The sequence below is a fragment of the Marmota monax genome, unplaced genomic scaffold (assembly GCF_021218885.2).
Source record: "Marmota monax isolate L192 unplaced genomic scaffold, Marmota_monax_Labrador192_F-V1.1 WCK01_AAM20220418_F8-fsc00245, whole genome shotgun sequence".
NCBI lineage: Eukaryota > Metazoa > Chordata > Mammalia > Rodentia > Sciuridae > Marmota > Marmota monax.
The window spans coordinates 179,081-207,043 of NW_026693895.1; the positions used below are offsets into that span (position 1 = coordinate 179,081).

Here is a 27,963-nt window from a genome sequence, read left to right on the forward strand (position 1 = left end):
AGAGTTTTACCCACCCATGCTGTGCTAGTCCTTAACCATGGCCTGCTTTCAAGAGAAAAACTGGGAAAACCATAAGACAGCAAGAACAGTACAACTCAGGAGCATTCCCAGCCCCAGGTGGTTCTTCCAGTGCTGACCGTCCACTTGCTCCACTCTTCCCGGGGCCCTGGTCCTGGGTGTGCCCAGCAGCAGGAAGGCACGGAGTGACACTGGACAACGAGGAGTGCCAAGCGCCCAGCAGACTTAGCATCTCTCCAGAACACTCAGCTTAGGTTTAGAGGGCTTAGGCCAGGCTGATGCCAATGGACGGTGATAGCCCTAGAAATTCCCACATAGCGGGGTGACTTTATTTAATTGTCTGTTTCTAAATTGGTTATTTATCAGCAAGGGATGACAGACATTTTTGGACAGGAAGTTCTCTTTTTGCCTCTCTCCCCTCCTGTATGTCTTAGGCAAAGGCCAAGGTGAACCTTTCAGAAGCACTTCCTTGTTCAGACATCTTCAGCACCTCTCTGTTGTCTCAGGGTCAAGCTCCCAGTGCTCAGAATTGTATTCAAACCCCCATACTCTGACCCCAGCCATCCCCGCATGTTCAATCATCTTCTAGCTTGAGAGCTCAGGCAGGGAACACTTGCTGAACTTCTATCTCCCAATCCATAAAATGGGAATAGCATGGTTCCTGATCAGAGTTATTGACAGAGTTAGATGAAGTGCTATTTCTGCAAGGCATGGCATCATATTTGACAGGCAGAAGATGCACCTTCATGCCACCCATGGGCACATTTCAGTCCAACTTCCCACCTGGCTCAGATTCTTATCTGAACCTTATATTTCAGATGCATTGAAAGGTGTGTTTTCACACACAGAGACACACAGCTCTTCCCACTTTGTTGGTGGTAACACTGGAGTGTAGCCTTGGGATGGCCACATTCATGTTAGAGACATGTCAGGTTCAAGTTTGAAGAAACCAGGCTTTTGCCTGAGATTTGGGGAATTTATTTTGCTCTTTTCTGTCTTGACTTTTTAAAAAAGTGATTAGGCTCTTCACCGAGCAGTGCACCCGTAACCTCTTCTCCAGCTACTGGAAAACCTTTCTGCGCAGTCGGGTACTCTGTGCAGAAGGGGCTCCTGTTCATGGTGAGGAAGCTGTATGGGCAGCACAAGAACACAGAGTCCCCCGAGATGGCTGTCCTGTCAGTTCTCAGCATCTAGGAGGCAGATGCAAACTTCGTGGGACTTAGGGTGCCACATGGAAATGAGATGATACAAATCCCATGATTTCAACACACACTACAGAGCTCCACTGTGGGTCTGGCCCTGGACTAGATGTGGGGCGGGAGGTGAATCCCCATCCTCCAAGAGCGTGCAGGGTGGTGGGAGGAGGTCTGTGTGTAGCCAGCAGCCCCAACATGTTCCCTGCAGAAGTGGCCAGAGAGGGATGCATGAAAGCCAGGGGGGTGCGTGAGACTCCCAGGGGCTGTGGCTGGCGTCTAGGGCTCTATGTGAATGAGCTTTGAAAGGTGAATGGGGGCGAAGGGCCCTGTGGGCCGTCAAGATGCATGTGCAGGGTGGAACAGTGCTCTGCACTTTGAGATCAGGATGACGTGGTGTGCCCATGGAGTCAGAGGCTCGGGTGGTCAGAGAGAGCTGGGGTCAGGGAGGTGGCTCTAGAGCCTGCCTTCATCTCATGGCCACAGAGAGAACCAGAAGCCTTTTCAGCTCTGGCTTTCTGCTAGAGGAAGGCAGTCCCTTTAGAAGTTCCTGCTGTCCTTCCTGTGAGGGAAGGTAACACTCAAGAAGGTGGCTACAGGGAGGCACAAGATCCAGAGCTGCTCAGCTGGAGGGATGCACTGACCCCAGCGAGGGGCTGGGGGCGTGAGCCGAGGATGGCGGGTGGGGGAGGGATGGGTCTTCCTTTTTATGAGGTCGTCCCTCAGTGTGGAAATGCCTGTCACTCATGTTCTTGCTTCTTCAGACTACCTCCTAGCGTGCTTCTCGTGTTGCTGTACCATCTTCTTCACTGTATTTTATATTGGCAACAAACTATTGAGTGATGTGTAACTGATGGAATTCTTCTCCCATTAATTAGCAGTCTGCCTCTCCTCAGGAGCTGTAGTGTGTGTCTTTAGATTCCCCTTCGTTTAGAATGTTTCCGTAGGGACAATCTAAGGTATCAAGGCCTTCATGACTCCTCAAGACATTTTGTCAAATTGCTTTCCAGAAGAGCTGGCTGACTCATGGAGCTGCCTGTGGTGTGTGAGTAGCTTGCTTGCTCCTGCTACTGTCCCTGGGCTGTTCTTCCTACATCCGGTCCCTGCAGATGTCAGTGGCTAAGAGCAACCAAGCGTTCACTTTGTGCAGAGGGCTTTGCACGCAGGTCGCTCAGCCTTTCCATCAAGTTTGCGAGTGAGGAACACTGCGGTCCCCAGGGAGGGAAGGGGAACCTAAGCACAGAGTGTGTCATGGCCCAGGTCACGAGGCTAAGAAATGGTGGGCTGGGCTGGGATTAGGTAGGCTCCTGGGGAGCCCTTGTTGCCCGAGGCTGTCCCCAGCTCGGTGCTCTTGCTGTTTACATGTCCATTTTGTTTGTTTATTTTGGTGAGGTTGAGTGTGTGCCCACGTGTTTGGTACTTGGAATTCTTTTTTTAGTGACTTTTCCTCTTATGTCTTTCATTTGCTAAACTCTTCACACCCCACCGCTCCCTGGTTTGGCACCAGTGCATCCCAGTGTTGATGACATCTGCTTCTGGGGCGGGTCCTGTCCTGGTCTTGGCTGAGTCAAGGTGCCCTGGCCTCCTGCCTCCAAGCTCTGTAGGAGCTTTGGAGGAGAAGGTGGTGCCTGATTCGGGTTCCTAGGAGACAGCCGCGAGGCCGAGCACCACTGGTGTCTCCAGTCACCTGGGCCTGAGGACCTGAGGCCTGCTTCCCTAGGCTGGTTGGACAAGCACCATGTTGGTTTCATTGTTGGCTCCACATTTGTTTCCACTAGTCCAGCAGCTTGTCTTTCACATTAGCCTTCAAAACTTTCAGATCTGGAGTACTAGGTTTCTGAAGAGTCTGGGAAGAGCCTATTTATTCCACACACACACGCGCGCCCACACACACACGTGCACACAATATGTCCCCTTCTTTTCCTAAACTTAAGAACTTAAATGTGCTTTTTTCCAGGGAAGAGTAACGTTGTGAAATAAACTCAGTAAGTGAAGAATGTGTTGGTACTTCACTTGTTCGACCCATCTTGCTGTCTTTTTCCTCTTTTGGTGGGAATGACAGAAGAGAAGGGGCTGCAGTCCACTGGGGCTGCCAGGCCTGCCCTTGGCCTCTGCGAAGCTGGGTGTCCTCTTCTACCATGGGACAGTGAGGAGGCCCCTCACTGTCGAGGATCGATGCCCATGGAGAGATCCCCAGGCTGAGTGCAGGTTGCTGAAACGCCATTAGGAGGGTGTAAAATGCAGGGTGCTGCTCTCTGAGCTGTTGCAAGAGTGCCACCGTCCCCACCACCACCTCTGACAGCTAACACCAGCTTGGGCAGTACCCAGCATTCTGCTAAACTTTTTCCAAATGTCACTGGTGCTTCTCAAACCTGATCCCTGGAGGAAAGCCTGATACCAGAGTTTCTGATTCAGTGGGTCTGGGGGATGGGGCCTGGGGAACTTGCACTTCTCACCGTTTTCCCCAGAGGCCGAGGCTGCTGGTCCACATATGTGAGGTCTGAGTTAATCTGTCTGAATCAGCCCATGAGAGGGAGACGTGCTCATTCCACAGTGAGGAGGCAGAGGCAGTGGAGGTCAGGGGCCTTGACCACACAGCTCCCGGGCGCTGGCCACCAGCATCTCTTAGCTCAGCAAGTTAGCTTATTAGTGGAAGCCACGAGAGTCTAAGGAAGCCCTGGGAAGACCCCAGGCTGAGGGTTAGGGAGCTCTGGAGGGCATAAGGGGGCTTTCGAATCAGGCACAGAGGGGTGGTGCGAGGGGAAGACGCCCTGGAGGGTGCTGTGCTGGTGGCATGGAGTGTCCTGGCTCAGTAGGAGGGAGAAGCAAGGACAGCAGGAAGGGGCTCAAGACCTCTGCTCTGTGGAGCTCTTTCTCCCTGCCCACCTGACCTGGAGGCTGACATGTCCGGGTGCTGGCTGTGTGGAATCTCCCTGCACAGTGTCTCTGTCCGTATCAGATTCTGTCTGCCATGTGGCTCTGAGTGGGGGACTGTCCCCGCTGTGGCTCTGCTCCCATGAGGCTCTGTCCTCGCTATGGCCACAGTGAGTGCCGTCTTCTCTTCGTGCCACGCTCTGTCTGTGTGTCTTTCCACTCGGTGGCTCTGTTTGGGGTGTGCTCTGCATCTCCTCCCCTTCATGTTTCTTTTCTGTAAAAGGCAGGGAAGAAGCAGTTTGAGAAGTGCAGAAAAAAATAAATAACAAAATTCCTTCTTGTGTTTATTTTGTGATATTGTGATATTTAGACCCTTGAAAAGAAAAGTATAAAAAGCTCCCATAAGGAGGAAAGGGGAAAGCCCTACAAGGAACAGGATGGCTCTTTCCAGATTTGTCACCAGCGAGTGAGTTCAGGTTCGAGGCTCTGAATACCCTGGGGGTGAGGGGGGGTGCATGGCTGCACAGAGACGCCCGGCAAGGTTGCAGACGGGTGGCCCCCTTGGCTGAATCCCACGGACATGTTTTGTTTGGCTCAAATGGTATTTGAAAAATATTCAAAGTAGTTTAAAATGTGGGAGTTTTTGTAATAATCCCCCTGGTTGCTAGCATTTCTTGAAGAACCGGGAGTGCCAGAGGAGAGTGGCTGGTTGGTGGCTGAGGAAGGACCTGGCTCTGGTCACAGTCCTGAAGCCCTTGCAGCATGGATCCTGGGGCCCCGGTGTGCCACCCTGGTCTGGGGAGTTCTAGACTCAGAGCTGCACTTAGCAGCTGGGTGACTGTGGGGCCTGCACTTCCTGGAGTCTCTCCTCTCACCTGGTGGCTGGTCAGCCTGTGTGAGTGTGTGTGTGTGTGTGTGTGTGTGTGTGTGTGTAAACAGAGAGAGAAAGAGAGAGAGAGAATCTCGAGCATGCAGCCAGTGCCCAGCTGCACAGGGACCAGCGGTTGTTGTGGAAGAGGTGCTCAGTGGCCATCCATGGACATGAAAGGGAATTTCCTGGCCGCTTTCTGTGATCCTTTAAATCATTCCTTTCTTTAAGAAAAATTTATAATGTTTCAAAAATGTGTTTCTAAAAATTATTATTATTATTTTACAAGATCTGCATCGTCTGCGTGGTGCTTTCTCAGTATCTGGCCCCAGCTGGAGCACTTCTGGGTGTTTTATGGCAAATTATTCTCAGATTACCCTTTAATGCAGGAAGGGCTGCCTGTTGTCTGAGCTCCCTGGGCCTTACGAAAACCCTCCGACTTGATACAAAACAGCTGCCTCGGCCAGCTGTTCCAGAAAAGGAGCATTTTCAGCCTGAAGCAGCAGGAAAAGGGGTTTTGTAGCTGGTGGAGATTTTGAGAAATGCTAAATTACTCTTTCTTTGCCATTAAACTGTGATTTAATTTTGTGACTAACAAATTGTGTAAATCTAAAAAAGAAGAACTCGGCGTTGCTGTTGGTTACGTGTGTTCTGGCAACACTTGCATAGGTCCTGAGGGGGCTTCCCCAGGGAGGGCAGCAACTCCACTGACCTCCTGTCCCTGGGCCTCAGCCTGGCTGGGTTGGGGTCAGGGGTCAACCACGGCCTCTCTCCCCTCTCCCGGGTCCCTGCTGAGACCAGCAACAAAGGGGTCAATTGTCTGAGGCCTCCCTTTGTCTGAGGGGCTGCAAGGGCGGCTCTGAATGCCACTGTATTGAGGCACGTGCATAAGCAAGTAAATACACATCCTGTGAGTGTGTATGTGTGAACCTGTGTGCCCGTGTGATGGTACCTGCCCATGTGAGCAAGCACATGCATGCACGTGTGTGCATATGAACTACAGCAGTGTGCACATGTTCAAGTATGGAAGATGTGTATGTGTAAGTGTGCACCTGCACATGAGTGTGCACAAGCAGATGTTGCACACGTGTGTGAATGTGCCTGTGTGCCCGTGCGCGAGACTTAAGGGTATTTCTGAGCTGCTGGTGCATCTTAGCAGGGTGAGGGGCCTCAGAGAGGCGGATGCTGTTCTGAATGCTTCGGGAACATCGTCTCTGATTCCTCTCTCAGCAGGTCATGCAGTTGCCTTCCCCTGGGTTTGCTAAGGTCCAGAGCTCAGAGACCTCCCCTCCCCTCTTCCTCTGTGGGAATGAGACAGCAGGCTCAGGCTCCTCCTCTCACCATTCAGAGGACAGCACTGCCTCATCAGCCTGTTGGGTCTGTGATTTCAAAGTGAGACCCACAAGAACTTTCCTGTACTGTTCCAACCCTTTTCAGGGCTGCCTGGTTGGATCAGTGCTTTCTATGTGTAGTTTCAGCCACGTTTCCAGAATGACCATTGAAATCTCCTGTTCCGGTCCACGTCCAGTTGTTTCCAGTGTAGCCCCAGGGCCTTTTGCCTGTGCCCCACGGTCCTGGTCCCTAGCATGGCCTGCATACACCGAGGGCTTCAGGGGGCTTTGATTGGTCTGGCCTTGGGTGTGAACTGACCCTGTCCACTGGAGTTTCCATGATTCACAGTGCTGTCCATATAAAGGCGTTCTTTTAAAAGCAACAATAAAATCAGATACGTTTGATTCAGAAGCCAGGAAAAGATGAATAAAAACGCTTCATTGAAATTCACCTTTGCCAAAGGCTTACCTCCCAGCCCCTTTCCGCAGCTCAGCTGCCCCAGGATCACTTTCTCTGCTTTTCTAATCCTTCCCCTCCCACCCTCATTTCCTCTCCCTGCTCCAGCATTGGCTTATCTTTCAACTGTGGAAAAGCCACCCATTAAACTGTACTCCAAAGCTTATCAAAATATTCAGTCAGTAAAATTATCTTTTAATTAGCCCAACTGTAAGCCAGAACTTTCTAACCCCAGGAAATGTAAAGTGACGCAGCATGTAAAATCTGCAAATTGCTCATCCTGACCTCTCTGGCTTCAGTTTCAGCTTTTCTTTCTTTCCCAAAGTAATTTCCTCCTCTTCTTCAGTCCCTGAGGCGTCTTTCTCTTCTATTTGCTGAAATCTCAAAGAAAACCGATTCCTTGCATAATTGAGATAGATAATGGAATACATTCAGGCGAGTGTGCTATGAAATCAACTAGATGTGTTCTTCCAGGCTTTCACTTTTGCACATTATTTTTGTAAACTTAAGCGCGATTTCCTTGGTTCTCGGTGGCTCACCTTGGTTGGTGCTTGCGTTTTGGGTGCCTGCAGTGATCACACTCGGGGAGTCTTTATGGAGCTGAGCCAGCCCAACAACATCCGGGGACTCTGCCATTTGTCCCACTGGACCATGGCGTTGGACTTTCTTACCTCAACCTTTACTTTGTTCTCCCTCCTCCTCTCTCTGCCCTGCCTGTCCCAGCCGCCCCCTGCCTGGGGTCCCGCCTGACATCTTGCATCATCCAGTGCCATAAACATGCCCCCCCCCCAATGGGGGATATCAAAAACACCACAAATGATGTTTGGGGATTTCAAGGTGCAACTTAGACCTTTTGCAAAGAAATGATATTATAGACAACCTTGGGCTCTTAATTGCTGTGAGCTTTAAGTTCCTAGTGCGACAGTTGGACAGGTCTGTGAGGCTCCTATGTGAATAAAGCTTGTTGGGCAGTGATGATCACCTGTTCCATGGTGAAATACTTTCAAAGTTCTAAAAACAAGTGGAATAATTAAATTTTGAAACATTTTCATAATTAAAGTTTTGCCTATATATTGTGCTAATAGCAATAGCTAAATAAATATTTGTAGAGTTTTCCTTATCTGTTGGGGATTGGCGCGCACGCGCACACACACACACACACACACCAATGCAGAAAAGTTGCTTCATGCTTACATTTCTTGTGAGAAGTTAATTATTTGATCATTGTACAGATGGGGAAACTGAGGCTCAAAGTCTCAGAATCTATCGTCGACCTTGTGTGAACTAGCTGTGGCCCAGGCTTTAGCATTTGACCCCCCACATTTGCTTAGGAGGTTTCCATGACCCTCCCTACAGAGAAAAGAGGAAGTCACAGCTTCACCTCAGCCTGTAGTTGCTGCTGTGTTCTGCAGTGGCCTGCATGGGCTCTTGACGTCACCTTAGCATTTCAGGTTCGATTTTTTTTTTTGTGCCCAGGGCTGGGTCTTGAGTTGGACCTTTCCCAGGGGGCCCATCTCCTTGGTGGCCTGGACCCCACTGATGTTGTTGGGGCTAGGAGGCAGTGAGGGGTCCCCTGTGGCTTTGCTGTCCCAATGTGAACCTTGCAGTTAGCCACAGGCTGCCTCCAGTCCTTCCACTGCTGACGCAGAGCTGAAAGAGCCCCATTCGGGAAGTCTTTCCTGATGAAGGACACCTTTTGTTTAACCCATAAGGAAATATTTTAGGCTTCTTTAAGACCTTTTCAAAACACAATGATCCCTTAAAAGCAAAGTCAAAGCTAAAGATCTATCATTAAATGTGCTATTTATGAAGTATTAGCAACAGAGCATTTTAGGAATCGTTTAAGAAATATTTGACTGTATTAAGTTAATTTTCTTGTGAATCAACAGGTCCTTGATATTAACTAATTTATGCTTCTTTCTCTTCTTCATTGCAGCTTGGGTTGACCATAGCCATTCGCTATAGCCACAGGTAAAGCTTTATTTATTTATTTATTTTTAAAGAAATGTGCTTATGAGTTTGGAGCTTTTAATTTGTTCCAGTCCTAGGGTTTATGAGTTTATTTTTGGTGGCTGCTCTTCCATGATGTTAATGGCACCGATGAAATTGTCCTAGCTGCTTAATTGGTAAGAGCAAATTGCTATTCAGAAGAATAAGGACTCTATGCAAAACTGGTGGTAGGTAGAACATTTCTGTTAAAACACAAAAATGGGAAGCTCCACAGCAGAGACACAGAAGTGGTTTCTGGGTAATGTCACCTGCCTAAGAGTAATAACCAAAATCAGAGGTGCCCTGCGTGTGAGGCTAGGCCAGGCCAGGCCAGGAGAGCCCCGTCCCCGTCCCCACGGGGCCTCTTCCTCTTGTCTTGCCACGTCTGGCAGTGGCAAAAAGCCTCCATTTTCATCTTGCTGCAGGATTTCTACTTTGGTCTCAACTGCATCAAGTTTATGAAAATGCTTGTTTCTTGTACTACCAATGCAGTCTTCTACCACAAATGGGCATTCTAGAATGAACCTTTTTCTGTTTGCAGGCATCATCATGTATTATACACTGAATTAAAGTAAGAGCCAACCCCAATGAAGGGCGACAGGCAGTGTTGACAAACTGTGCTCATGGCCTTCCCAAGTACCACCTTTGGGTAAAGGCTTGGGGCTCAGGGACATTGTCACAAACTCTGCACAAACAACCCAGAGGGTTACAAGTTCACCTCCTAAAATGCCTGTAACAAATTGTATGCATGGTTTCAATTTAAATGTGGAATCAGACAATCACTGAGACCCAGAGAGACAGACTCAGGCTCTGTGCAGATATGAGAAGGCAGAGGGCCGGTGAGGCCTTGGACTCCTGGGATGAGTGAGTGGGAGGAAAATTGTTCATGTCAGACATTTCCAGGGCCTGAGGAAGAAGTTGCCTCAGAGAAGCTCATGATTGTGCAGGGGTAAAGAAATGTCTTCCCCTACCCATCACTAGGTTCATGGCTGAGCCACACAATGGCAGACAGGTAATGGGAGGGGGCCTACCAGGTTACTTAATGGATGACACAGGAGCCTTCATAAGGAAGTGGGGACAACGTTGGAAAGTGGGTGTGATCTGATGGTAATAACAGGGCACCTTGGCTTCCTGTTTGCTCACTTTCTTCCCTGTTCCTGTGTCTTCAGACATCCAGATGCTCTGCCAGGTCCTAGCAGGGCCCCATCCAAGACAGCTTTACCACCTGCTTCAGGGGAAGGGTAGGAACGTGAGAGCGACCTTCCTCTTCTGTTATTTTCTCCAACACCAAGGTGCCACCTCTTAGGGTAGTGTATCCAGCGCCCTCAGTTACCTGTGTTTCTAGGTCTGCTGTGTGCACGATCCCTGCACCTGTGGGAGCACATTATCCTGCAGAGGCCTGCCATTCCCTGTCACATAGCCAGGCTGCTGCGGGGAGGAGGTGCCTGAGCAAATATGGCGTGGACGCTGGACCCCAAAGCTGATGGGATACCTGGTGTGTCATTCTGGGGCGAGGGGTTGGAAGTGTTCTCTCAGCAACTGTCAAGAGGCTCTTTTTCTAGAGTGTTCTAAATGTGGACTGCTCCAGAATGAGAAAGGTGAGGGGGTGGGGAGAGGGAGAGGGCAGGAGAGGCTGATTTTTCTTGGGCTCGGTTTTTCTCTGTTACATGCGTCCTGCAGGTCAAGGAAGGGAGCAGCCCGTTTCAAGGCAGGCGCCAAAGGTGCCCCTCCTCTAAGAAAGCCAAGATGGCGCTCGAGACAGGGCTCCTTCCCGAGATGCCTAGGGTTGCTTTCCTGTGGCTCTGTGGAGAGTCATGGCTGTGTGGAAACTCAGTCTATAGGTGGGTTGAGAATAAAGCCTTCTCGTTAGCACTTTGCCAGGCTGAAGGTCTTTGGTCCCTGCGGTTTAGGATTGGGTAAGATGGAAGAGCAGGGCAAAGCTGGAGACGGGCAGGCTGCCTGGGGCCTTTGTCCCTGCTCTTGTCACGACTAGGCCGATGGCAGAGATTTGTCTTCCCTCCAGAACCCAGAGGGGAGGCCTGAAGTCGTTCATGTTGCCACCAGCTCCCTGTGTGTGGTGGAGACGCCTGCCTGGGCTGAACCTGATCTTCCCTCGGAAGGGAAACTGCCTTCTTGCCCTCCACTGGGCATGGCTGGCTCTGCCTCCTCCTGGGGCTGGAGGTGCTGCTGAGCTCTGGAAGGAGCATGCTGCCCGGGGGTGCCAAGTTGTCATGGACCTTCTGCTTTGGTTCCTCTTTCCCCAGAGCAGCATGACCTCATTGAGAAATGTGGTGGGGAGACAGTGGTCAGAAGGCTGCGCAGAGAAGTGGACATTGTGAGCTGTGGCCTGCAGGAGCCAAGAGTCGGCTCTTGTGAGCAGGGGAAGGTGTACAGCCCTCAGGGCCCTGTGGGCACTTCCCTGCCCAACCTTGGGGTCCTGATGTTGCTTCAGACTTTAGACTTGGGAACATGGAGGGAAATTTCAATTCTGAGTCCTCAGGTTGGTCCCTGGTGTGTGCATCAACCTCCCTGGTTTGAGGCATTTCCTTCATGACACTCTGTCAAGAAATCAGTTGGCCAATAGCCACTGGCTGTCAAGAGGGTCAGCAGCATCCGGGTTCGCCCCGTGCGCTCTGCCTCTCACCAGCTGAGTGGTTTCGGACAGTCACCTGTCTCTCTCATCTTAGGCTCTGCAATCTGCTCTCCAGTTTGTCTTGGGCAAATTCCCTACCCTCTCTGATCCTCTCTTACTTCCTACCTGGATGTACCTATCCTGGGGGCTGTGGAGGAAAGTGTATATTATAGAAAAAGCTCTGAGGCTGTGTCAGGCTCCCAGAAGGCCTGAGTGCAGTTGGTATGACTCTGAAAGTGTTGGCCATCTTAGCGGCAGGTATAGGAGGACAGTGGCCCCGAGGCCCACCATGTCAAGCCTCCGCCTTATAGTGAAGGAGCTGGTGACAGCTGACAAGCCATTTTTCAGAGAGCTTAGGGCTTTGGAATTGCTCCTCTTGTGGCTAAAGTCACGGAGCCTGCTCCTGTCGCTGTGACTGCCTGGTCACTAAGCTTGTGTCATGCTCACGTGCTCTGTGGCCCAAGGTCGGATGCGCCCTAGAGGTGGCTCACCCTGCCTCACAGTCTGGAGCCTCTGCTGGAGGCTGGAGGGCGGAGAACCCCGTTATCCAAAGTCTGGTTCACTCACATGCCCCGTGGGAGACGCTGGCTGTGGCTGAGTCTCTGCTGCTCTCCGCATGGGCTGGCCCGGCTTCCTCACGGCACAGTGGTTGACTGTCTCTGAGTGTCCCAGAAAGAGAGAGGGGCAGGTGGAAGCTACCTCCTTTCTGTGACCCAGTCTGAGAAGTCACAAAGCATCACCTTATTGCATTGATTGGAGCTGTAACCCCTGCCCCCCACTGCCCTGTATTCTAAGAGAGGAAGTGGAGACCTTTCCTCTTAGCTAAGGGAGCTGATGACTTTGGAGCATGTGAGGCAGGAGGTCCCAGTGGCCCCTGTGGAAGGTGCAGGCTGAACGAATGCCAGGGGCTATCTGGAGCACTGGTGAGAACCTGAGACACGGTTCTTGCTGCAAGCTGCTCACTCTTTAGGGAAGCAGAGCAGACACACGGGAGGATTCGAGAGGACACATGGGAGGTAAGTGAGCCAAGGCTCCTTAGAGGAAGTGGTCTCCAACCACCCTCTTCCTCTAGAGTGAGCAGTCACAAAGGCAGCTGTGTCACCTGCATGAGTCGGAGGGCTTTGGGAACAGAAAAAATGAGTAGAAAGTGATTGTAGTAGCTCAGAGATGACTTTGGAGCTTGGCTGGGCTTCTGTCAAAGCAAAGCTGTCTGACGCACATAAGCCATGATGCGGAGGGCTACTGAGCCCTTGACCTGTCTGAGGACTGACATCCTCAATACTATGGAGACATGGAGGGCATTCATTACCAAAGGATGTGTTCTCCGAAAATTGTTTCTGAAGTAGAAAGAATTCTTATTTTAAAACTCCAGGAAGTCCTGAGGCATCTGTGAGTTTGTGGTGGGGAGGAAACCCACCTTTGGGAACTCCTCAATTGCCAGGAATTGATGACACTTGTGGAAGTGTCCCTGAAGAGCCATCTGTGGATCAGGCCTGTGCCATCTGCCCTTCCTTCTCCATGTCCTTTGTCCCACCTTTTCTTTGTGGGTATAGGAGGAATTGGCCTTTTCTCTCAGAAGCCTGCAGGCCACTGTTGCCTGGTGGTGGCTCTTCTGGCCCTCTGATGTGAGCCTGCCACCTACTTCTCCCCTCATTCAGGAAGAAGAAGATGAAGGATGAGAGTTTCTAGTTAAGTCCCTTCTTTACAAGTCTCCTTCACGTTTTTGTAGTAACTGAAACTTCTCTCCTTTTGTTTGTTTTTGGCAAAATAAGCTTGACATTTGTCTCAGTCTGTTTATGCTGCTATAGCAAAATGCTATAGATTGGGTAATTTATAAAGAGAAAAGTATTTCCCACAGTTCTGGGGAGGCCAAGGTTAAGGTGCAGGAAGATTCAGAGTGTAGTGAGGGCTGCTCCTTACTTCCAAGATGGCGGACTTCCAAGATGGCAGACTTCCAAGATGGCACATTCTCTGGAGGGAGCAACATGGTGGCCTCACATGACAGAAGGAGGAAGAACAAGATAGCCCAACACTAGTGCAAGTTTTTTTTTTATAAGGTCCTTAATTCCATTCATATGGAGGAACCCTCATGGGCTAATCACCTCTTAAAGACTCTGCCTCTTAAAACTAACATTGGCCATTAAGTTTCAACACCCAAATCTTGAAAGGGGCACATTGAAACCATAGCATAATTTTTACCATTTTTAAGTATCATACTTCAGTGGCAAAACGTACATACACATTTTTGTGCAATCAACACCATTATTCATTTCCAGAATTTTTTTTTGTCATATAAAACTATAACTCAATGTCCCCTTTCCCTTTTCTCTGTCTTCCCATTCCCTGCCACCATAGTCTACTTTCTATCTCTGTGAATTCACCTACCCTAGGCACCTCACATTGATGGAATCATAAGTATTTGTCCAAGTTCATTAGCTTGTTTCAGTTAGCATAGTGTCTTCAAGACCTGACCATGTCGTAGCATGTGTGAGAATCTCCTTCCTTTTGAAGGTGAGTGAATTCCATTGTACGTATGTACCATGTTTGTTTTCTCATTCATCCATCAGTGGGTGCTTGGGTTATTCCTGCCATTTGGCCACTGTGAACATGGGTGTGGAAATACCTGTTTGAGTCCCTCTTTTCACTTATACCAGAGTGGGATTCCTGGAACCTATGGTAATTCTAAGTTTAGTCTTTCGAGGAGTAGCCACACTGTTTTCCTTTTGATTACTTCTTAAAATGGCGTTGTGCCTTATGCTTACACAGTTCCGGGTCACTCAAAGGTTCATGCTTGCTATTGAGAAATGGTTCCCATTTCCTTGTCATGTTTACCCAGAGTCCAGATGCTGAGATTGAGAGCTTCCTGGGTCTTCTTCCTGTGAGGAAGGTTACTTCTGGAAGACAGGTTTGGGACTTGGGGTTTGAATCATCAGATCTGTTTCCAAAATTCTAACTGAAGGGCCAGGGCCAAGAGTAATGATGGAGACAACCCCAATTGACCTCTGTAATAGATGGAGGTGGGGATAGGGAAAAGGGAGGAGGCAAATGTGGTTCTAGAATGACAGAACTCACTTTTGCAGAGGAGTGGATTTGGGGGTCTTAAAGGAGCTGAGTGCGACAGGAGGGGAAGGAGTCTCCAGAATTGTATGATCTTGGTGAGCAGGCAGCACCCTCAGGCTGCTACAGACATAGGGTGGAGTGGGGGCAGAGCTGCCCCAGAGCAGGAGGGGCCCTTGTGTGGCAGCCATGGGGCTTAGGGCCCAGGGCTGCCTTGTGCATGCCCGTGCGTGTGCAGGGGTGCGATCTTCCTTGTTAAAGTGAACAGTGTTCATGGTTAGGAACCCCTGCACACGTTTGCACACATACCTCCTCCCACTTCTGCCCCAGAAACCGGCAACTCCTGCTAGACCAGCTATTCCAGTTCTGTCTGCCTGGTTCAGCAGTGTGTGTGTGTGTGTGTGTGTGTGTGAGTGAGAGAGAGAGAGAGAGAGAGAGAGAGAGAGAGAGAGAGAGGGGTTGGGGGGTGATATCATGTGAGTGTCATTGAGACCCTGAGACCTGGTGCAGGTAGGGTGCTGAGGGGTCTGGAAGTGAGGCCATCATGGTCATATTCAGACAGCATAAACACAGGAAGCAAGAAGAGCATCAGCCGTGACTGACAGTGAATTTCACACCAGATCCCACTGTGCGCCATTTATTATCCTGCCTTTTAAATTTATTTTTGTGAAGTCAAGTCATTTTCGCGGAGTGGAAAATTGCCTCTTGATGCTCATTCCCCACTGTTTGGCTTGAGGTTTTCGGGTGGAATCCACACAGTGGTGACAGCTGGGTAACCCCCAGAAGTGCCCTTTGCAGATAACAGCTCTTGGGGCCCCACCGCCCACACAGTGGGGAACAATTTCCCCACTGTGTGGGTGTTTTTTGTTTTGTTTTGTTTTTTTCTTTTTCTACAAGATTGAAAGAGTTAACTGTTCTTCCTGCCTGAGGAAACGCAGTCCCTCCTGGTGGTACCCCTGGGGTGATAAGGAACGAGGAAATGGGCCAGAGGGGGCATCTCACCTTAGCTCTCCTTCTCTGGCCACTTAAACCAGCAGTGTGGAATTTTCACACCTGCTGCTTATGCCCATATTTCTTAGAAAAGCTCATGAAAGTCGGGGACAAGACGAGAGAACTACCCATAACAGGATGCTTCTGCTCGTTGTCTTTCTTTAGTGAATGAGGAAGGAAGCAGATTTTCCATTTGGTGGCTTTAGTTCAATGGAAGTCCGCAGGGTGTGACTTGTGGACAGCACCCAGGAGTGGTCCTTGCCCAGAACTGACTTCTTTCTGCTGGTTTCTCACAGGTCCTAAGAAAAGCCCATTTGGTCTCCACTGAGGTTTGTCCAAACCTGACACTGAAGTCACAGGTGCCACCTCCCTTTGAGGCTTCCAGTGCCCCAGGAGCTGCAGGAAGAGGGAGAACTGGGGACCCCCAGAGAAGCGGGAGTGTGTCTACATGCAGTTTGGCGGTCCCTGATTGGTACTGTTGTGGCCACGTCCTCATGAGGAACTTGAGGACCTGTGATTAAGCTGTCACCCCAAGACCACATGTGTGTGTGTGTGTTCTGAATGAGCCCAGATGGCCCAGGAAGAAGGGAAGGGGTCGTGGACTTTTGTGTTCTGACTTAGATTAGAAGTGGAGTTTGAAGTTGGCAAATGAATCAGAGAGCTTATTGAAGGGACCGGCGGCATCAAGAAACAAATGGAATTGTCATCCTGAAACGTAAAGGGAGGGAAAGACAGAAGCAGGGCCATGGGGCCTATTGGAGTTTGAGGTCAAGTGTTGGCAGATACCTAGCGACTCCCATTTGCAGCTGGTTTGATCTTGTGGAGACAGCTGGGGGAGACTCTTGTTCTCCAAATTTTGTAAAAATAAACAAAAATGTCTTTCTGCCCTTTTTTCCCCTTCCAGGGAATAGATGTCTCTGTCACTGGTGCTCTGGCTGACTGTTCCATCTGTCTCTCTTCCAAACTTCACAATGAGGCTCTGACCAGATTTGTACAGCGTTGCCAAGAAATTATTAACCTTAAATAATCTTAGAAGCAAAGCCGTCTTTTTGGAAGGTTGCGTTTTAAAGATAAATATTGCCCCCAAATGGCAGACCATAAATACTCAGAGTGTCCAGGTCCCATGGTCTTACTTAATGAGACCCTTGAGGGCTGAGGTTACATTGCTGTGTGTCACTTTGGACCTTGGAATGGGGCTGTGGGTGTGCCTGCAGAGTACAGGTGCTCCTCAGGGCCTGGTGGAGTGAGGGAGTAGATGGATGTGTCTCCCTGTGCCCCTCTGGTCTTCCTGTAACCCCTTGTCTCTTACCAGGAGAGCGGCCTTGTCCTTTAGGAACTTTCTGGTCTGACCACATGGCCATTCCTCAAGCCTGCTTACTGCCACACCCGCAGGGTGATCTCCAGGGCATCTTTGGCCTGCCAAGAGGGGGGACTTTCTCAGATCTGATCACACCCTTCCACTCAGATGCCCCACAGCTTCCATGCCCAGAGATCAGAGTCCTGGGCTTTCGCTTGGCATTGGAGCCCCCATTCCCACCTCACACCAAGCTTCCTGTCCCCACCACCTGATCTTGCTATTGCCTTTGGAGAATGTACTTCTCTCCTCTCTTCCACGTCAGTGAACTCCCACTCACCCTCCTGTGGACCCTGGGATGTTACCTCCTTTCCCAAGATTGATTGGGAACCCACTCCTTTCCCTTGTCAGGTGTGAGAATCAGATCTGACTCCACCTCTTCTTTACTGCAGGCAGCAGGGGGAAAGGCCGACTGCAGGGCCCGCTCCACACAGGCCCCTGCACATCAGCACGTGGCTGCATCTAAGGCCACTTACGTGAATGTTGTGGGCCTGGGAGGGTGGCGGAGGTCTTTCTTTTATGATATCTCCCCGAAAGAACGACCTGTTTACTTTTAGAAGAATAAGTTGCTCAAATCAAATTGATCTCGAGATTCAACACCATTCAAATTTAGATCCTAGTGCAGACATTGACAAGTCAGTTAAAACATTTGTCAAGGCAAAAGTACTAGACCAGCCAAAGCAATCTCGAAAAAGGAAAAGAACTAAATGTACAGGACCTATTTTCGAGACCTACTATAAAGCTACAGTAATCAATTCAGTGTTGTATTGGGGAAAGGAGAGACATACAGGTCAATGAGACATTTATGTATGTAAGACCCTTACCACGTTTTTTAGAACTTGTACAGCAATGAACACGCAGGGATCATGGGCCTAAACTTAAAACCTAAAACTGAAAACCTTCTAGAAAAGAAATGTAAGAGAAAGTTTTGATGACCTTGGGCAAGGCAAAGGTTCCTTCAGACACAGAAAGCACCAACTATAAAGGAAAAAGTTGGTAAAAATGGATTTTATCCAAATTAAAAACATCTGCTCTTTGAGAAACACTGCTAAGCAATGACACAACTAGCCACAAACTGGGGGAAAATAGTTGCACAATACAGATCTGATAAAAGAGTTGTATCCATAATGTATATAACTCTCACAGCCGTACCAGGAAAACAAGACAGCCCAACTTAATAAATGGGCAGAAATGCCTGGCTGATTCTTCATTAAATAAGATATATGGATTGTAAATAAAAACATGAAGAGATGCTCCAATATTATGAATCATTAAGGAAATGCAAATTAAGGTGATTATGTACACTGTATATTAGAATGACTTAAAGCCTAATATTCTCCCTACCAAGAAACACCTCCAGACCACAACCAACCAACAGACAATGTGAAGTGCTGAGTGACTGTGATCCTGACCTGTTGCTGGTGGGAAGGCAAAATGGCACTGCCACTGTGGGAAGACGTTTGGATAGTTTCTGACAATAGGGGTCACACTTCTAAATGCTTCTGCAGGAGAAGTGAAAACATTTGTCCACGCGAAAACCTGTATGCAAACGCTGATTGCACCTCTGTCCATAACAGCCTCACACTGATAACAATCCCAAGTGTCCTTCAACTGGAAGGTGACCCACTGGTACACCCACATCATCAGACACCACCAGCAATAAAAGGCACGAGGCTAAGAGAAGCCAGACTCAGAGGGGCACATACCATGTGACTCCATTTGTAGGACAAGAAGGGAAAACTACAGAAGAGAAGAGATGCAGGTGGAGGGCCTGACCAGACAAGGCCTGAGGACTTCGGGTGACATTTGAAGCCTTGATTGTGATGCTTACAGTACTACCTGCGTTTCCCCCAAACTCATCCAACTCTGACACCCGAAAAGGGCAAGTTTGCTGTAATGACATGACGTCAGTGAACTGGAACCCAAGTGAGCTCAGGTAGGAGCCCCAGCTCCACTTTTCAAGGTGCAGCCACCTTGTCTGAGGCTGTGTTTCTGGTTCTGTCTTCCAAGGGCCTCTGTGTCTGGGGCAGGCTCTACATCTGGAATGATGCCCGTCTCATGGACCCCAAGTGAGGCCTCAAGTTCATGTTTCTGCCCACTTTATCACTTTCAGCAAAGGCGAGCTGTTAGGCTCAGCGTGGCTTTCCACATAAACACAGGTGCAGTCCCGTCTTATGTCAGCTGTGGACATTGCAGATGGAATGGGGCTTCAGGGAGGCCCTCTCACTGGGGCGGTGCAGCCCCAGGCGGTCAGATTTGACCTTGTCCTTCACCCACAGGCTGCCAGGCAGAGAGCATGCAAGGGGCCGCCAGAGTTGGCTCTCCAGTCTGGGGTCCCCTGAGCCCTCAGGGGTGCTGGGAGGACGTGACAGGCTTGGCTTCTGTCCCTCTGTGGGGCGGGAGCAGGTGCCCGAGGTCACATTCCAGGAGGCGCTGCTCATCTCATCCATCTGGAAAACTCATCGCTGCTGACCTCTCCCCAGAGACAGGGAATGGGGTGCAGCTGTTCGCAGCTCTCGCCAGTGAGAAAGCCGCTCCGCGTTCTGGCTGGGCGATGGCAGCAGGTGTTACCCCGACTCCTGCTTGGTTGACTGCCGCTGACCAAGTGGCCAAGGGCAGAGGGAGATGAGGCTGGACGAAGCCCAGCAGCAAGGCTCATTACCGTGCTGAAAGGGGCTGCCATGCTGTCAGGGTCAGGGCGGCAGCCAGGCCAGGCAGGGGGAAGCCCGGGTAGACTCCAGAGGTGTTAGAACCAACTGCTCCTGCCTTCCCCAGGTCCCCTGGGCTGGCTGCACTGCGGGGCCCAGTGGGTGGCCAGCCTGTGAGTCTGCAGTTGGTGGGGGAGGGAGCTCATCCAGTTCATCCAGCACCTGCTGGGGCTTCTGTCTGGAGGGACGCTGACGTGCTGCGGACCTGGCTGCGGACCTGGCTCACAGGCTGACAGTCCATGACATTGCCGTAAACCTGGCTTCTGGTCTGGGCTCCCTCCCGCAGGGCCTCTCTGGAGTTGTGATGCACAGTTAAATTGGCAAGGAGGAACTGGAGGCTCTGGTAAACTAGCCACAGAAAGTTCTAGATTTGCCTCCTTCCAGTCACTACATGCCTTACTTGTTGGCAACTTGCTGTATGAAATCCACTTTGTCTCACAGGTGGCTCCCAGGTCCTGCCAATCAAGAACATGCTACAGCCTTTACAGAGGGCGGAGCCTGTGGGGGCGCAGGGCATCTCTGAAGGGGCAGCCTCTGCGTCACCTGCAGTGAGCCCAATGACGAGCTGTGCTGAGACAGCTCTTTTCATATTCCCTGAGGTGGCTTATCACTTAGGTTTTGCTTCCTGTTGAGGTTGGTAGAGCCTCCAGGGCCACCCAGAGAGGCACTCCCTGCTCTGTTCCCGCCCACGCCCCGTGTCCCCTGGTGCTCACTATATCCAGTGTGCTGGGTCTCCTGCAACGGTGCCTCCTCTTGGTATTTATGTTCATTCCTCCTAGGCCAGTGGTTTGGTATCGGGGTGATTTTGTCTCTAAGGGACATCTGGTGATATATTTGTTGTCTTGACTCGAAGCACATTACTATTGGCATCTATCTAGTGAGTAGGTCAAGGATAGTCAGTATCCTGCAATGCGTGGGACAGCCACTTAGAGCACCAGCCATCCAGCCCACAGCGAATAGTGCCTGGGGGGGAGGCACATGGCTGGACTGAGAGCTCCCGGGGTCAGCACCGTGTTTACTCCTCTTTTGATCTTTGGGGCTTGGCAGCACACATACACACACAATGTGCTCAGTCAGCATAGACCCAATCAAACCTTTTATTTAGAAGCTCACATGCTGTGTTGGTTTTTGTGTTGATAAAATATTTTTCAATATTCCCTAAAAATGTTTTTTTTTCTATTTGTTGGCTCGGGGGAGGGGGTGGTGTGGTGTTTTGTGGGTATAAACAGGAATCAAACCAGCTTTTGATTAATCATTCGAATGGATGGAGAGGGGTAGCCCCTCCAAAATGAAAGCTCCCCCAGAATCCCTTTATGGTTGCTCGTGCAATGATACAGAGATATAAACTGGCAAGAGGACGGCCCGCCCTCTGGAGCCAGCCCTCCAATCTCCCTGTTTGGCTTTCATTGGAGGCTCACAGGAAAGTCCTGCCCTGTTAATCAGCCACTAGCTGCAACGGAGCTGGAAGGTCATTGGTTATTTCACCTTGACTCCTATTTCCATTCTCCCTTTCCTCTTTTCAATCTTAAAAGGAGAAAGAAATGAAATCCTGGAAAAATATATATAAAAAAAAAACTCAATTGAGATTTTGAGTTGGCTAAATTGACTGTAGATCAGTTTGTTCATTCAACCCGTACTTGCTGAGAACTCATTGAGGAAGGCAAAACATCATGCCCATCTCGGTGGCCCTGACGAAGGTGGTACCCAATACTCTAAGGCTGGGGGGTGCTTATCTGGGGAGGGTACCTCAGCCATGTGGGACTCCACGGTGTGGTCTGGAGCAACTTCTGGATGAGGAAGAGGAGTTGGCAGACAGACACTGGGTAGAAGTATCGTTGGTACTGTTAACCTGAATAACATTTAGCCTAAAACCACCTCCATACCTAGCTTAGGTTTGCTTAGCGTTTCTCTGTGGACAGTGTACTTAACCAAACTCAATGCGTAAGCAGATGGTAACCTAACTGGAAGCAAACTCTCCAAACAAGTAGCTGAGTCTCAACCAATTACAGCGGTCAAACCTCCAGCCAATCAGGGGCTGAGAGCTGCCCAGGTACCACCATATAAGGCAAATGCTGACAGCAATCAATCAGGGTGTTCCTGTAGGTCACTTCTTCCCTGGGTGTAAAGCGCATGTGGGGCACTGAGTGTTCTGAAAGATTCGGGGTGCAGACTTATTCATGAATTTTTTTTCTTTACTGAAATGAAGTTGGCTAAATTCAATTTGTCTAAAGTTTTCCTTTTAAGAGTACACATTCCAGACCCCACCTCTGTCGTTAGCTCCTTGTTTTCCACCAGGCAGAGCCCTAACACCTCTCCATCAAGGTACACATGACCCAGGTGGGATTTGAACTCAGGCCTTTGACCTTGACCCCCTAGAGTGGTGTGCTTATTTGTTGGCAAGCAGCAAGGCCATTAAGTGATGTCCGTAGAGCACCCGAGCAGGGAGGGTAGGTGATGTCGATAGACATTTCTTCTGAAACGTGGTGTTGTAAGCAACAACTGAGTAGCTGCTGAAGGGTGGTGAGGCGATGCACGGTGGGGGTTGAGGGGCAGAGACCACAGAGGCTGACCACCTGGCTAAGTCTGTAAAGCCTCTGCTCAGTCTCAGGAAAGTGTGGCCCCTCCTCAAGTGATCTCAGAGGGACCCTGGCTTTCTGAGTCTCTGTTTCCCTCTCTGTGGTCCCTGACCTTCAGGTATGGGTCAGGAGTCAGAGGTCAGGTAGGTCCCTGCTCAGCCTGCTCCCTGGGATCTACCACTCCCATGGCCAGAAGTTGGGGTTCAGGTGCGAAAGTCACCAACCTGTGCTCCAGGACACTCACTTCCAGTGGAGTTAATTGACCCCAAAGAATCTGTTTTGCCTGAAAGGAAACCTTCTAAAATATGTTTTTAATCATATATCTTCTGTCATGAAAGAAGTTAGGGAAAAAGGAAATACTAGGTGTTGGAGAAAAAACTCCTCACAAAAGAACATCTGCTTTTTTCTTTTATACTTGTTATTTTAAAAAAGGAAAAAAAAATCTGAAAGCAATGGAAAAAGAAAGTGATTCTTCCCCTCACCACCGGCTGCCCTGACCTTGAAGCAAGTCTTGATGTGAAAGGAGGGCTAGCGCAACTCTCCAGGTAACAAGTGGCCAGAGCCGTCCTGGTTTCACTGCCACGGGCCCACGATGAGGGCGGACTCTGTTGGAGACAAGGGTGTGGAGGAATGGTCCCAGGCACACAGCTGCCTAAGGAAGACCTTGCCACAGCCCACCATTGTCACAGCGGCCTTCACCCGGCATAGCCGTGCACATGAGACCACTGGAGAAGACGCTTCCAGCCCGCCAAAGAGCAGCTTTACAAGAGAAGACACAGGCTGTACCCGACGGCTTGCCAACTCAGCAAGGTATCAAGTATGTGCTGTGGGATAAAAGACAAGACCTTGTGTTCTAAGGGAACACAGGATGGAAATCTCAACCCAGAGGACTCTGCAGACTTTACAGCTGCTCTCATCAGGACTCTGATGATGCAGCAAAGAGCACCTAGTGACCAGCTGAGCCTCAGGGCTCTCCACTCTCTCCTCCCTTTGTCCAGGGGTCATTTGGCGTTAGGTAGGAGGCCTTGAGTTATAGCAGGAAGCCCTGGCTGGCTCTTGTAAACAGCAGGAGAACTGTTTTCTCACTTACCGATTCCTGAAGTGAGGCAGTGCAGAGTGGTCATTTTGGGACTCAGGAACATCCTCAACAACCAGACTTGCTTTGATCTTTCCTCTCTGCAAATTGCAGCCCTCTCAGCCTGTCAGTCTTGTCTGGCTGACTCCCTCATGGTCACAAAATGGCCGTTGAGGGTCTTGCGATCACATGCAGGTGTAATAAGACTTAGTGGAAGAGGTAGATCCATCTTTTCCTGTATGCTACTTTGTTACTTTTTATCAGTATGGAAACTGTATTTTTAGGAACCCTTCAAGAGATTTCCCCATTTCTCATTGTCCAGAGAAAACCGGCTGGGCATTTTTAAGGCCATAACTGGTGAGGGGAATTGGAATGATCCTAATTGGGTGAGTGAAACCCTGTAGATCTGTGGAGGAGGGTGAATTACATGAATCATGCTGGGATTCTGTTGCAAAGGAGGAAGGGAGGGGAAGTGTGAATGACTGGAAATGTTGCTACATGTTTAAAAAGATTTTTTTTAATGAAATATTTCCAACAAATAAAATATAACAAAGTGGATTCCCAATGACTTTTCTCCCAGTGTCCGAAATTATCAACATTTTGACAGTGTCCATTCATCTCTCTCCTCCTCGTCCTCTCCTGCTGGAGTGTTGTGAAGCACATTCCAGGCACGCATTGTTTCTGTGTTTGCTCTTTACACACGTCAAATGCTTCCTAAATACCTGGTCACTGACCCCCCAAGAAGGCTGTTTCAGAGGCAAGAAATTAGGGAAGCCTGAACTGGTATTAACTACTTTTTGTTACAAGAGAAAAGACAAAATTCCTTGAATGGCAGGAAAAGGCAGTATTCAGACGTTTCTCCAAGGCCTTTGTTCTGGCTGCATCTGGAGCCCTGGGGTTGTGAGGAACAGGTGTCCTGAGACATTGAAGCGGGGAGCACAGGATCCTCCTGGGCCCCTGACCAGACATGGAAGGCAGGTGCAAGTTCAGCATGGAGTTTGCCATTTGCAACCTCAGGCTGGGGAGGCGAATGCTTTCTAAGAGTAGCTTTTGGTTGGTGACACCTGTTTCTCTGTGTTAATAGATTTCTGGGTGAGGTAGAGCCGGTGATGTCACCTGCAGGTGTGCGAGCCTGTGGTGGCAGTCCACTTCCTGGCATTGGTTTCGCAAGGCGTTGCTAGCCACATCTGTCCTCAGCTGTGAGGGTCTGAACGCTTGCAGGCTCAAGAGAGAGATGTTTTTCACCAGAACAGAAAGTCAGAGATAATGAGTCAACTGCGGGCTCCGTGCAAACATATGTACTTTCCCTATGGCTTTGGCGGATTTCATTCAGTGATGGAACAAAATACAAATGTTGTTTCTTTAAAATATCACGGTGGCAGTCAGGGTTTGTTTCCACGCACCCTTTTCCGAGTTTCTTAAGCCCACCTGTTGCATTGCACATTTGAACGACTCCTCTTCCTCCATCCATCTCAAACAGGAAGTGTGCCTCCTTCTTTCCCCCCAGTTTTTAAACACCTCTTCCTTTGAAGAGAGTGTGCCTGCTTCATGTGGGGTGGCACCTTTGTTTCCAACATAAAAAAAAAAAATCTCACCATTTCTCTAAGTGCCAGCTTCTCTATTTCTACACGACAATGAAAGGTCACGATGCAAAGAGCTCTGTGTTCAGGACACATTCAACCCGGGCTGATTTTATCTGCTTGGGCTTTGTGAAATGTTTGTGTTTGCACAGGGAGTTTAAAAACAGAAGTCTTTTGCATAACTATATTTGAAAAAGCTAAAGAGGAGGGGGAGAGAGAGAATGGAGTAATTGTGTAGACTGATGCCGGTGGGCTCCACGTTTGGGTAGCGGGCGGCTGGAGTGGCGGTTCGCAGAGCCTTCGGGGAGCTTTCTGGAATGCTCATCTTGTGGCCAGGGGTCCTTTGTTATGTGCTGCGTTTCAGCGCGATGTGAGAATCCATTCGACCCCAATACATTTTATCTGACATGCACAGCTGGGTTGCTGGAGGATAGTCCAGGCCATTAAGAAGAAGGCAAAGAAAACACAGACGATCTATTCATCAGGACACCGTGAAGGAGAGACTTGCTGGGTCAGGAGCACACCTGGAGGGAGGAGAGACAACTGGGCGCAGGGTGGAGGGATCGCAGCTGCTGTTGACCGCCGCTGTGTACAAAGAGCTTGCCAGTGGTGGAAACTGATTCTGTGTCCGACGTGTGCGATCTTGCTTTAGGGCCCCCTGCCATCAGGGTGGTGGGATGGTGATATGAGTCTAACTTGCTGAGGGTCTGAGCCCACTAAGTACAGGGGCATCGGGACTATGGGGTGTGTGATGTTCACCTTGCATTTTGGCGCAGGCCTTGAGGTTCCTGACCTGTGAGTTCCTGCTAGGACTTCCCAGGCACCCCTCAGTCTCATCGAAGACTGGAATCCTTGGGAGTCAGTCCCATGCCCTTCCTCAGCTTCAGAGAGGCCAGGGGACATCAGCCAGTTCACCCAGCCTGCCTTCTCCAACCCTGTCTGCCTCTTTCTACTTCCTAGTTGTGATTTTGCAACTGTACTTTTGTGCTTTGTTCTTACAGCCAGGAAAGAAGCTTTCTGCTGGGGTGTGTGTTGGGGCGGGAGGTTGGGGATGTCAGGGGTTTACCGCCTGAACAGCCATTTTGCTGTCCTGTGTGGAGACCTAGGAGAGATCTCTGGGTGGCTCAGCTGCAGGAAGGAGCCAGGGCATCTGTGTATCACTTTGCCACTTGGATCTTTCCAGAGTGAGAACAGCCTGGGCTGAGACACGCAGTTCACTGTCCCCAATGTGCTCACTGGTCCTTTGGAGAGAATCAGTGTTACTTGACTCACTCTGATGGATCTTGGTGTAGAAGATGGAGTGCCGGGGTGCCCAGGATGCTCCTTTATGGCCAGAGTGCCAGCCTGCTCTGCAGGGCAGGGATCAGGAGCTTTGGAGAGTCAGACACGGATTTGGGGGTCACGTCTGGGTGCTTCTGTGCATGTCGAGCACTTCACAGAGACCCTGGGAAGGAGCATCCAGAAAGTGGCATCTTGGGGATCACAGATGGAGAGAGTTCATTGAAGTGTCCTCCTTGGTCCACAGAGTTCTGTGTCCTCCAGGAGCCTCCCACAGGAAGTGGGAGTAACTACTGATCCAAAGTGGACAATGACTCTCACCAGGGCTTCCTGGAGGGATGCCAAGTTTTGTTTGGTTAAACTATGTTTTCAGTATTGATTTCTCCAGATGTTTCTGCCTCCCAACCAAACCAGGTTCCAGCCCTATCAGGCATTTCCAGAAGACTTTTACTTTCTTTTTGGTTGTGGATGGGGCTCCCTGAGATTTCCCTGGCATATTCAAAGTACAAAACCCAAACCAAAATAAAACCTTGCCAAATAAGGCTCGACAAGACTGACTTCCAAACAAACATCACAAAATCCCCAAAGCAAGTGGCTGCCCCCGCCGGGCAGAGTGGAGGTGTCATTGGGTTTGCTGAGCTCTGGGAGGGACCACAGTGAGAAGGGCTCTCTGGCTGCTTTTAGGGCTGTATTTGTCCCACTCTCCCCTTGTCTCCCCCACATACGTTTTGCTTCTTGACCTGGAACGGAGAAACTCAGAGTCTAACCCTGGCTACATGATTAAATGTCCAACTTTTAAATTCACACAGAGTGGTTGATGGGAATTTCAAAACACAGGGTTAAATTCTGCTCTTACAAAGATGGAACAAAAGCTCTCTGTCTTTCGGAGGTCACTAATCCGGTGTTTGCACCTTATTGTCACTACGTAATGTCTGAAAAACTTGGAATTATTTCCAATTAGCGGGTCTCAGTGGGTCTTGCTCTCTGTGCCGTTGACCCCTAGTGTTTGTTTAGCAGGATTTTCTCGCCGGCCTTCACCTTGCTGAGCATTGTTTTGCTGTCAGGGTCCCTGAACCACTCCGGTGACCCCCGCAGAAATGTCCGTGTGGCGAGTCGGGGGAGCTGTTGTGAATCTTGCGATGACAGATGGCAGGGGCTGTATAAAAGGAACCTCCGTGAGCTTTGTGAAGGGGATTTGCACACTCGGGCTCTTTTTTTTTTCTCTCTCTTTCCATCCTGGGGCCACTTCTGTGACTGCTGTCAGAGCAGCGTTGGTGTCCATTAGGCACTGCGGGGCCTCCCGAGTCCATACGCACTGGCTGCCAATGCATGGGGTCCTTCCGCGTCCCCACAGTCAAGTCCCAAGCAGCCCAGAGGTCTCAGCCACACGCAGTAATGGGAAGCAGGTGCATCCCTGCAGAGTGGCACCTGGAGCCCTGGGGTTTGGATGAGAATTTTACCTGATTTCTGGAGAGATTAGCGGACCAGCTTTACCAGGAAGGAGAGCCACAGGGGTGCCTTTGGTCCTGCTTATAAAATGGGTGTGTGTAATGAGCTACCTTCCAGGAAGGAGCTGGGACTAGAGACCCACGGAGATGTTGTTCATGTATTTGAGCAAAAGTCCAGAGAAAGAAGGACTAGCAGAATTTTGGAACTGATGCAAACTGTGAAATCCTGTTTTGGTCTCACTGAGTCATCCCCTGGACTCCTCTTGTAGCCCCACCCTAGCACCATGGTGAGGGCCCTCCTTGTGGCCAAGGAAGGAAGAACCCCCTATGAATGGGCTGTGGCCAGCCTGGAAGGGCAGGAGACCTCCTTTTGCCAACTTTTATACATTAGTAGAAAGCCTGGGTTTCTAGCTTCTTTGGAAAACTGGGCAGTCCAGCAGCACCCTGGCTCTGTGGCATAGGGCAGCCACCAGCGGGAGCACTTCAACAGGGTCACACAGCTTTCTTTAGGTTTTGACGTTTTCTTACATCTAGC

At 49.9% G+C, this 27,963-nt stretch overlaps 1 protein-coding gene across 1 annotated transcript in view; it reads left to right on the forward strand.

Moving 5' to 3' along the window:
• Acoxl (acyl-CoA oxidase like) overlaps positions 1-27,963 on the forward strand; it is a 326,620-nt gene that overhangs the window by 83,540 nt on the left and 215,117 nt on the right. Inside the window, 1 exon segment of the mRNA XM_046462815.2 lies at positions 8,678-8,712. Within this exon segment, the coding sequence (XP_046318771.1) occupies positions 8,678-8,712 (35 nt within the window).